At 38.3% G+C, this 11850-nt stretch overlaps 1 protein-coding gene across 1 annotated transcript in view; it reads right to left on the bottom strand.

Annotated features, from left to right (window-relative positions):
- Window positions 1–1467: 1467 nt before the first annotated feature.
- POLE4 (DNA polymerase epsilon 4, accessory subunit) overlaps window positions 1468–11850 on the bottom strand; it is a 59271-nt gene continuing 48888 nt past the window's right edge. Inside the window, exon 4 of the mRNA XM_025354077.1 lies at window positions 1468–1645. Coding sequence (XP_025209862.1) covers window positions 1608–1645 — 38 coding nt within the window. The 3' untranslated portion in view covers window positions 1468–1607. The remainder of the gene's footprint in view (window positions 1646–11850) is intronic.

Here is an 11850-nt window from a genome sequence, read left to right as displayed (position 1 = left end):
CAGAAGGGGCATATTGGGGTCAGGGGATCAAAAATTCTGTTTGAGGCCTTTCAAGTTAGAGATGCCTATAGTCATCCTAGTGGAAGCATCACGTAGGCAGTTAGTTGTAGGAACCTGGGATCCAAGACAGACAGGTCAGCACGAAGATGACTTAGCATCAGTCTATAGATGGTATTTAAAGCCACAGAACTTGTGAGATCACAAGGCAGGTAAGAATAGAAAGAAAGGACAACTGCAAGGCTGGCATCTGAGCTGAGCCTAAAGGATGAGCAGGATCCCATAAGTGAAAAAGAAGGAAAAGACAAATGAATGATAATAGCAGTAGTTGGCATTTATTGAACACCTACTCTGCATCAGGCTCTACACTAAGCACTCACGCTATCATCCCATTATCACATTTAGCCCCCACAGCAACTGTACAGAGCAAGAACTATTTACCATCCCCATATTACAGATGAGAACACTGAGACTTGAAAGAGTCAAATTTGTTCAAGTTCTGTAAGTGATAAAGCTGGGCTTGGAATCCAGACAGTCTGGTTCTGAAGTCCTCATGCCTAAATACTATTCTCTACTACCTGTGCATGGACACTCCAGGCAGAGCTAACAAGATATGCAAGTGTATGGAAGTGCAAGTGTAACCCAGATATCCCCACGAAATATCAAAATAAAATGATCAGCCCTCTATCTCACATAAAGACAGGATCTTGCTCACCTTCCTCAACATCCTTAGTGGTTAGCTTTTTCCTAGAACTATGTCTTTGGGAGAAGTAGAGGTTGAGCTCACGTCCACTGCTGGGGCAGCCCAAGCTAGATGTGGCTCTGCTGTTCCCTGACTCTGAACTTAGGCCTCCAATTCTGGATTTCTGATCAGCACACCTTGCTCCTGATCAAAGCTCAGAACCCAAGACTCACCACACCCCATCTTATGTATATCCCCCATGCACATACCCACCCCCAAAACAGTAACACACCACTGCAGCATTCTCCAACTTTTACTAAAAGGAACAATGGTGGGGATAACCTCACAGCACAGAACTAGCAGCCAATTAAAGCTGATTAGGCATCATTATCCCAAAGCACAGATCAAGAGCAAGACTTGACTAACTGGGCCATAAAGTAAAGATCTGCATAGGAAGAAGGAGGGAGGCACCTGCCTCTCACGGAGCCCTAGGCATTGTGGGGAAGGGAAGAAAGAGAAAGAGTAAAAATTAAGAGATGTATTCTCATTTTAGCTCCCCAAGGTTTAGCCCACAGGAGGGAGGAATGCCCCATTTAACACTCACAAACCAGGTAAAACTTATTGCTAATTTTGTATCCACTGCTTGAGTGGTGAGAGGCTCATGAAGACTCAGTCAAATACAGACAAAATGAAGGACCAGGACTGCCATTTTCTCTTCCCATTGGATGCAACACTTCTTATATATAAATTTCAGAAACACACTATAGTTTTGTATCTTTCTTTTTCAATTAAAATTTACATTTTTCTGTTGTCATTGAAAATTCTGTATAATAATTTTTATATTTTCAAAATATATCTAGAGGTGTCTACTGTAATTTGCTTAACTATCACCCTATTTAGGCTTACTTTTTCCATTTCACTGTTTAAATCATGAGGTGATAATCTCTTTGCATTCCTGGTTATTTCCTAGAAGTGAAAAAGTTAAAATTAGTGAATACCATCTTTGGTAAGTTCTGCCACATCATCTTGCAGAAACAAAATACTAAAATTAACAATTACAGCAGCAGTGGATGAATGAACGGATTTCACCAAAACCTTATGATCATTTATTCAACAAATGTTTATCAAGGGTCTATTATGAGCTAGTCATTATTCTACATGTGGGAGATACGGTAATAAATGAGACAGAAAACATCTCTTTTCTCAGGGAGCTTCAATATAGAACATGTCGCGTAGCAGTAAGTTCTGTGAAAGAAAATAAAACGAGGTAACGGGATACAGCAGAGGCCTGGCAGCCACCTGGAACAAATCTTACCAGCTGCCTATTTCTGTAAGTAAAGCTTTATTGAAGCACTGCCACAGCCATTCATTTAAGTATTGTCTGAGACTGCTTTCCACTACAATGGTGAAGTTGAGTGGTTGCCATAGAGACCATATGGCCCACAAAGCTCCATGTGTTGGCAGCACCCAGCTTGTTAGAGTAAGACAGGGCCAAAGCATCCTGGGATGCAGTCTTGGTATGTTAGACTAACTGCTGTAACAAATAGACTCCAAAGTGAATGGTGGCTCATACACAACAGGAATTTATTCTTGTTCTCATTATAGTAGTGGATATGGGAATAACAAGCAGGATCCAATCTATCTGGGTCTTTCAGGGACCCAGAATTGACAAGGCTTTACTTTCTTCAACACTTGGCTTCAAGGTTATCCTGGGGTTGCCCTCTATTCTGGCCAGCCAGAAGGAACAAAAAACATGGTGTATTTCTATGCAGGAGGCTTTTAGGGGCCCAGTCCAGAAAAGGCTTACATCAGTTCCACCAACTCTCCATTGGCTAGAACACTGGCACAGGGTGGCACCTGACTGTATGGGTTACAGGGAAATGAGATCCCTTGCTGCTCAGCACTTCCCAGCATGATGTTTGGAGCAAGCAGGCCATCTCTGTCTCAGAGAGCATACAGCTTCCAATTTTCAACCAGAGTTGGCAACCCACTATGCTTTATTGTGCATTTCTTTGATTAACACTAAAGTTGATATATAAAATGTGTTTTGTCTTGTTTTTCTTTTCTTTTCTTTTCTTTTGTTTTTGAGTCTGAGTTTCATTCTTGGCGCCCAGGCTGGAGTGCAATGGCGTGATCTCAGCTCACTGCAACCTTCACCTCCTGGGTTCAAGCAATTCTCCTGCCTCAGCCTCCTGAGTAGCTGGGATTACAGGTACCTACCACCACACCCAGCTAATTTTTGTATTTTTAGTAGAGATGGTGTTTCACCATGCTGGCCAGGCTGGTCTCAAACTCCTGACCTCAGGTGATCCACCCACGTTGGCCTCCCAAAGTGCTGGGATTACAGGCAATATATAAAATGTTTTAGGGCCAGCCCCAGTCATTCACACCTGTAATCCCAGCCCTTTGGGAGGCAGAGGCAGGAGGATCACTTGCGGCCAAGAGTTCAAAACCATCCTGGGCAACATAGCAAACCCTTACTCCCCCTACTCCCCACTGTCTCTAATAAAAAATGAATAAAGCTTTATAATATATGTATTAGTCATTTATAATTTCTCCTTTCTGAATTTCCCATCTTCGTGTCCTTTGTTCATTGAGATCTCAGAATTTTTTAATCATTTTTATGAGTGCTTAAATGATTAAAAATTATAGTCCTCATTTGTTGTTTTCCTTTTCATTTTTACATAGTTTTTGAGGGGTGGAAAATTTAAAACTTTATGTAATCAATTCTATGTGTTTTTTCTTTGTAATTCCTTCCATTGTTTTCTACTGGGGGATTTTTTTTACCTATTTAGAGATTGAATACGTAATCTCTTCCTTGCTGTTTTTTTTCTTTCAAGTTTTTTTAAAGCTTTGCATACACTTTTAAGTGAGGTTCTAAGTTAACTGCTTTTGAAAATAGCCAATTTTCTCAACACCAGTTATTAAACAATTCATGTCTTTGTAATAGATCTGTGATGACTCATTTGCTACATTTTAAGCTATTTAATCTTCCAGAGTGTGCCTCTATTCTTGTCTTAATTCAGTACCGTGAAACCTTCACTGTTACATTTTTATAGTCTTTTCATATTTTCACATCTGGTAAGGTAAGCCCTTCCTATATTACTTCTTGTTTAAATATTTTAAGAGTATTTCTCATGTTTTAATAATTTTTATCTCATTGCAAAAATAATAAATACGAATTTTTATTTCAAAAATACAACATGAAAATAGAAAGTTCTTAGTTAACTTCAGATAATTGTTTAAATTCCTTTTAAATTTCTATTACTATTCTAATTGTGTCCATATAATATCCACAGATTAATTTGGGAAACCGACAACTTCAAAACATAGAAAAAGCCCCTCATTGTTGTTTTATGTTTTTCAGGAACACTTTTTGACTTTCTTCATACAGATCCAGTGTATTTCTTATCAATTTTATTCCTAAGTATGTTATAGTGTAATGGTATTTAAATGTAATATTTTTTCTATTTTATTTGTACCTGGTGTTTGTTGGCATGTTGAAAAGCTATTAATTTGTACATAGTTATGTTGTAACTGGTCATATAGGTTTTCAATTAATTTTCTTATGCTTCCTAGAGAAATGATCATATTCTCTAGCAAACAAAAATAATGATCTATTTTTGTAAATAAATCTATAGTTCTTTTTGTGCTGCTTTTCAGTTCCTGCTTCACCGCAGCCCCTAGCACAGTGTTGTGTAATCCACAGTCCACAGGGCCCTAGCATCCCATGAATTTGAAAAATGCTGGATCCTTCGTCTCCCTCTTGTAGGTTCTCTACTTATATTTGAGTGTTGAGAGCTTTGAAAAGTCATGTGATAAAGAATCCTAGCTAAACTTATTTAACCTTGCATCACTACTATACATCCACTAATATGCAAAACATCCACCAATATGCCTCAGGACAATGGCAGTCCTGTCTCCAACACCCCCATGCCACAGCCTGTGTCCTCTTATCCTTTCCTACCCAGACCTTCCACAGCCACCACTGCTTGGAAAACCTGTGTTACTGGATTGAAGTTAGGATAATTCTGCACAAATTCCTAAACAATGCTGAAAAATAGCTGTGATGAAAAAAAAAATAGCTGTGATAAATCCTTTGATTCATTGATGTGATGTACAGTACATAGGTAAATCTGTTTGTGTTCTCTTTTTTCTTCTGAATAGACTTGCCAGAAGTTTATATAACTTATTGCTTTTTTGAAGAGGCTGCTCTTTGATTTATCAATGCTATAATTTTTGTGGGTTTTAATTCAATAATCACTGTTTTTATATTTATCGTGTTTTCCTCCTACTTTCCTTAAATGTATTTTGCCATCATCTCTTCTAACTTGGGGAGCTAGGTACTTAGTTCATCTATTTTTGTATTTACAACCACATATCAAACTGTATGGAACTTAGCCAAATGCCAACATGCTCCCATTATTAGAGAAAAGAAAGGGAGAAAAAAGATTAACTCATTAAATTTCAGGCTCATTGCTTTTCTCACAGAATCTAATACATTAATTAAACTTTATCTCAAAAAGAGCCCACATAGATAAAAATAGAGAAGTACTGGTTTTTTGAAACAACTTTGAAAAACTAATGAAGTGTGGAGAACTGGAACACCCAGAGTCCCTTCAGCTCCAGGCAAATCAAAGTCATGCAACAAGCATAGAAAGAGCTCGGCCAAACTTCATACCCCATCTTCCCGGGCTCTTTTAAAAGTAAAAGTTGGCTTATATTCAGTTCAAATTTGTCCTACAATTTTGGAGTCTGCTTATTTGGATTCCCTCCAGAGGCCAATCTTGAGGCAAGAATCCCCAAGCAAAGTATTTTATTGGGGAGGCAATCCCAGATAGCACCACTAGGCGAGTAGGGAAGTGAGATGAGGAAGGAAGGAAATGAGTGAAAGGATTATTATCAAGCAAGCTAATACATAAGCAACTGGAGCTTGATTCTGCTGTGCAACTCCAAGACCAGTGTAGAGCGTGGGCCTCAGGGTTGTCCCACCCCCAGGGTGAGCGGCTGGGGTATTCACATACACAGACTCCTGTCAATCAGTGGAGGGCTGCTGAGGGTAGTGGGGAGGCTGACCTGCAGCTCCCACGGGAAAAGCCCACAGTTTCGGAAATGCAGGCGCTGGCAGTAAGACAGCAGCGGAGAGCGATGGGATGGGGAGTGCCCTGGCAGCCGTTACAGGGGCATTGGATGTTCTTGTCTTCAACCAGCCATAAATATCTCACCCAGGCTTGAGAACAGTGCCTGGAGTTACTTATGGGCTGATTTTCTTTCTGAGAGATATAAAAGGGATTTTTTTCTAGGGTTAACCCATGACCTACTGTACTCTCATCATCAGAGACACATCTTCTGGATGTGCAACAAAGAAGGAGCACAGGTTGTGTCTGACCGTGGTCGCTGTGCAGAGATAGTCAAGCCGCGTGGGAGCCAGGGCTGAGGATGGTAAAGTGAGGAGACGTCAGAGGTCCCTGGGGGTGTTGCTAAAGGGATTCAGACTTTAGGCAGCTGAGATGGACTGGGGAACAGAAAGCACAGAGGAGACAAATTGCACCTTCATGACAATTTTATTGTCTTAATAATTGCTTTCCTCTTCTAGGGAGTCCCCTTGTTAAAAGATCCTAAACCATTGTTAAGAAAAGTGTCATGTCTCCTATGTGTAGTTCTATCTGAATGACCTTGAGTCACTTTCTTCACTGCTGAATAGGAAGGGAAATAAAAACTGCTTCACCAGGAGAGTAGTTGTAACAACTGATTAGATGAAGGGAAAGCCGTGTGATTAATAAGTGCTTGCTAATAAAAGTAAGTCCTCCTCACAAGAATTTGTTCAGCTTAATTAATGGGACAATCTTTTCTCCAAAGCACAACATAAATGCAATATAAATAAAAGGGATTTGACCCTATTTGTCATTGCCAATTTCCCAATAGTGGAGAATAATAAAATCTATGTTCCAGTCAGCTCTTTATGCAGATAAATTCACTCTCTAAAATGACATTTTGAAAATTAAAATGCTTTCTTATCAATATCATGATCTTTTAATAAATGTAGCTTTCTCGATTCATTAGCTGAGTTTTATAAACTACTTACTACAGCCACAGTACAACAGTCACCAATAGTACTGGCCTTTATTTTGCTGTATGGAACTCTGAGTAGATACTATGAAAATGCTTTTCCTCTGCAGAAAATATATTACCTAGGTCATTGTCACCTGTCTGCCTTTTTGACAAATGGCTTCCTCAACTAAAACGCTTACATGCTGCCAGGTACAGTGGCTCACGTCTGTAATCCCAGCACTTTGGGAGGCCAAGGCAGGCAGATCTCCTGAGGTCAGGAGTTTGAGACCAGCCTGGCCAACATGGTGAAACCAGTCTCTACTAAAAATACCAAAATTAGCCTGGCTTGGTGGCAGGTGCCTGTAATCCCAGCTACTAGGGAGACTGAGGCAGGAGAATCACTTGAACCCAGGAGGCAGAGGTTGCAGTGAGCTGATATCACGCCATTGTACTCCAGTCTGGGGGACAAGAGCAAGATTTTGTCTCAAAATAAATAAATAAATAAAACCCTTGTATGCCAATTTGCAATTCTATGTTTTCCTCCCTATTTCTGGTGACAAACAATGGTGTCCGCATAAAACTCCTTCCCTGATTTCAGCTTAAATGCAGAGCCCAGGGAATGATCGTACTAGGCTCAGTGTCTATGCCATTCAGGTGTATGCACATGCCTTGCTTTCTGGCCCTAGAAGTAGCTTATGATCTTGGAGCCAGGTCACTGCTGCTGCCACCAAAGCCACAGGTCGAGAAGCCCCATGCACAGAGCAGACTAAGAAAGATTGCTGCACCTGCAAACCTGCCAACTTCTGGTGACGTAGCCAGGGTTACACCCCCTAGAGTGACTTTGATCACTGGGAGACCAAGTGGGATTGGAGCTAGGAGAGAACTTCTTTTCCCTTTCTTCCCCAGGTGGACTATTTGGAAGGTGTACTATAAAACCACACAATTAGCTGCACTTACAACTCTGAGAACAGCTCAATAACATACCTCCTTGCATTTCTTTTCTTTTTTTCTCTTTTCTGTATGTTATGTGGTAAAATGCATATAATACTTCCTTGTATTTCTTTTCTTTTTTTCTCTTTTCTGTATATTATGTGGTAAAATGCATATAATACTGTATAAATACATATAAAATACATACAGTTAAGTGGCATAAAATTTGCCATCTTAACCATTTCTAAATGTTCACAATATATTAGTGCCATCTACACACACATCATTGTGCAACAGATCGCTAGGACTTCATCTTGCAGGACTGAAACTCTGTACCCACTGAACAGCAACTCCTCTATCCCCCTCCCTACAGTTCCTGGCAACCACCATTCTGCTTTCTGTTTCCACTTCTGTTTGACTACTTTAGATACCTCAAATAAGTAGAATCATGCTATATCTATTTGTCTTTGTGATTGGCTTATTTCACTTACCCAGCGTCCTTAATATTCTCAAGGGTTCATCTGTGGTTTTGCCTATCACATAATTTTCTTCTTTTTTAAGGCTGAGTAGTATTCCATCATATATATACACCACATTTTCTTTATTCATTCTTCCATCAATGAACATATAGGCTGCTTCCATCTCTTGGCTGTTGTGAATAATGCTGCAATGAACATGGGTATGCAAATACCTCTTTGCGATCCTGTTTTCAATTCCTTTGAATGTGAACCCACACCTCCTTATATTTGCACTGTTTCTTTCCCTACCTCACTTCCTTTTTGCCTCACTCCTGTTGCCTGGGGCCTCTGCCAGTGATGTGCTGGTGAAGTTTAATATCTGGCTTTCAAGTATAGTTCAATGTAAATGTTAGCTGATATTTTCATTTAAATTAATAAGTAAGATGAAAGGGAAAGTACAAAGATACATGTCTGAACTTTGCTCGTCATGGCATGAGCAATTTCTTTGTTGCATTGGACAACAGTTTTCACATTCTGGAAGAATGTTTCAATTTTATGTAGTATTCCCAATATAATGGCTCCAAACATGACATGCTTTTAAGTTTAATTTGTATTATTAACATTTTCTTCTTCACTTTCTTAACTCCATACAATCGACAAGACAAATGGAGCCCAGATCTGTAGCTTTTGCCTCTATCTGTGATGTATAGTACTCCCAAAATGTCTGATTTCAACCTAAAACATAATGTTATTGGAAGTGGAGTTGCTCTGATAACACATTTTTTGGTATTTCCATAATAAATGTAAATAACCTCAAAAGCATAGATAATAGGAAACTGTAGTCAAATAATTAAGAAGTGATGAGTTTTGGGTATTTATTGCTTTTGTTTTTAATATAATGTCTTCTAATTTTATATTTGTGTAATTTAATTTTTAATAATGGCTGTGTTCAACAACAATCTCTAAAAATTAAATGATCAGCTTTTGTGAGACAGTTCAAGCTGGCTCCAGCACACCACTGGTTTGCATTCCTAAACAAAATATTAAGCCATAAGCTTTTCTTCTCCAGTTTTATTGAGGTAAAATTAACAAATAAAAATTACATGTAGGCTAGGTGCAGAGGTTCATGCCTGTAATCCCAATACATTGGGAGGCCAAGGTGGGAGGATCACTTGAGGCCTGGAATTTGAGACCAGACTGTGCAATATAGTGAGACTTCATCTCTACAAAAAATTTAAAAATGAGCCAGTTGGTGGTGGGTGCCTGTAGTCCCAGCTACTCAGAAGGCTGAGGCGGGAGGATCACTAAGCCCAGGAGGTCAAGGCTGCAGTGAGTCATGATCATACCACTGCTCTCCAGCATAGCTGGCAATAGAGCAAGACCCTGCCTCAAAAAATAAATAAATAAAACTGTATATATTTAAGGTATACAATGTGATGCTTTGATATGTATATACATTGTGGAATGATTACCACCACTATCATGCTAATTAACATATACATTACCTTAGTTATTATTGTGTGTGACAACATTTAAGATTACTCTTTCAGCAAACTTCAAGTACACAATACAGCATTAGTTACTAGAGTCACTGTACTGTGCATTAGACCTCCAGAACTATTCATTCTGCCTAACTAAAACTTTGTACCCTTGACCAACATCTCTGCATTTCTCCCAACTCCCAGCCCCTGGAAACCACCATTCTACTCTTTGCTTCTATAAGTTTGACTTTGTTAGACTCTACCTATCCATGAGATCATGCAGCATTTGTCTTTCTGTGCTTGGCTTATTTAACTTAGCTTAATGTCCTCCAGGTTCATTCATATTGTCACAAATGGCAGAATTGTCTTCCTTTTTAAGGCTGAATAATATTCCACTGTAGGTATACATGTACAATTTCTTTACCCATTCATCCATTGATGGACACTTAGGCTGATTTCACTTCTTGGTTATTGTGAGGAATGCTGCAATAAATATGGAAGCACAGATATCTCATTGAGATAATAATTTCATTTCCTTTGAAATACCATAGAAGTGGGATTGCTGGATCATATGGTATTATACGTTTAAATTTTGAGGCACTTCCATACTGTTTTTCATAATAGCTGTACTAATTTGCTTGCCACCAACTGTGTACAAGGGTTCCCTTTTCTCCACATTCTCATCAAGACTTGTTGTCTTTTGTCTTTTTGATAACAGCCATTCTAACATGTTTGAGGTGATATCCTATTGTCATTTCAATTTGCGTTTCTCTGATGCTTAGTGATATTGAGCACCTTTTCATATAACTGTTGGCCACTTTTATGTTTTCTTTGGAAAAATGTTTATTCAGGTCCTTTGCCCATTATTAATCAGGCTGTTTCTTTGCTATTGAATTGTGTATGTTCCTTAAGTATTTTTGATATTAACCACTTATCAGATGCATGGCTTACAAATATCTTCTCCCATTCATAGGTTGTCTCTTCACTTAGTTGATTGTTTCATTTCCTGTACAGAGGAAGCTTTTTAGTTTGAAGTAATCCCATTTGGATGTAATCACATCCAAAAAATCATTTCTAAGACCAATGTCAAGAAGTCCTACTTTTTTTCTACTAGTTTTACAGTTTCGGGTCTTATATTTAAGTCTTAATCCATTTGGAGTTGAATTTTGTAAATGGTATGAGATAAGGGTCCACTTTCATTCTTCTGCCTGGGGATATCCAGTTTTCCCAAAACTATTTATTGAAGAAACTATCCTTTCCCCATGTGTGTTCCTGACACCTTTGTCAAAGATCAATTAATCATAATCATGAGAGTTTTATTTCTGGGTTTGACTTTCTGTTCTGTTCCATTGACTTATGCATCTGTTTTTGTGCTGGTACCATGCTTTCTTGATTACTATAGCTTTGTTCTATATTTTGAAATCAAGTAGTGTGATGTCTCCAGTTTTGTTCTTTACGTTCAAGATTGCTTTCGCTATTCTCAATTTTTTTGTGGCTCCATATAGACTTTAGTATTGTTTTTCTATTTCTGTGAAAAATGTCATTAGAATTTTGATAGGGATTGCATTAAATCTATAGATTTATTGCTTTGAGTAATATAGACACTTTAACAATATAAATTCTTCCAATTCATGAACATAGGATATTTTTCCATTTATTTGTGACTTCTTGGATTTCTTCCATCAGTTCTTTATAGTTTTCAGTGTATAGAGCTTTCACCTGCTTGGTTAAATTTATCCTAATTATTTTTTATGCTCTTATAAATGGAATCATTTTCTTAATTTCTTTTAAGGGCTAGTTCCTTGTTAGAGTATAGAAACTAATGAATAGTTCACATATAACTATTAATTTTGCCTATGTTAATTTTGTATTCTGCCACTTTACTTAATTTGTTTATTAGTTCTAGTAGCTTGGGGGTAGAGCTTTTTTGGGGTTTTCTATTTATAAGATCATGCCATCTGCAAGCAGAGAAAATTTGAGTTTTTCTTTTCCAATTTGGGTGCCTTTTATTTCTTTTTCTTGCCTAATTGCTCTGGTTAAGACTTCAATACTATGTTAAAGAAGATGTGACCAAAGTGGGCATCATTGTCTTTTTCCTGATCTTAGAGGAAAGGCTTTCAACTTTTCGCTGTTGCGTATGGTATTAGCTGTGGGATTGTCATATATGGCCTTTATTAAGTTGAGGCACATTTCTTCTATGTCTCCTTTATTGAAAGTTTTTTATCATAAAAGGATCCTGAATTTTGTCAAA

Source organism: Theropithecus gelada, chromosome 13 (genome assembly GCF_003255815.1).
Source record: "Theropithecus gelada isolate Dixy chromosome 13, Tgel_1.0, whole genome shotgun sequence".
NCBI lineage: Eukaryota > Metazoa > Chordata > Mammalia > Primates > Cercopithecidae > Theropithecus > Theropithecus gelada.
The sequence above is the reverse complement of the archived record's forward strand: the minus strand, read 5'-3'. Positions and strand labels throughout refer to the sequence as shown.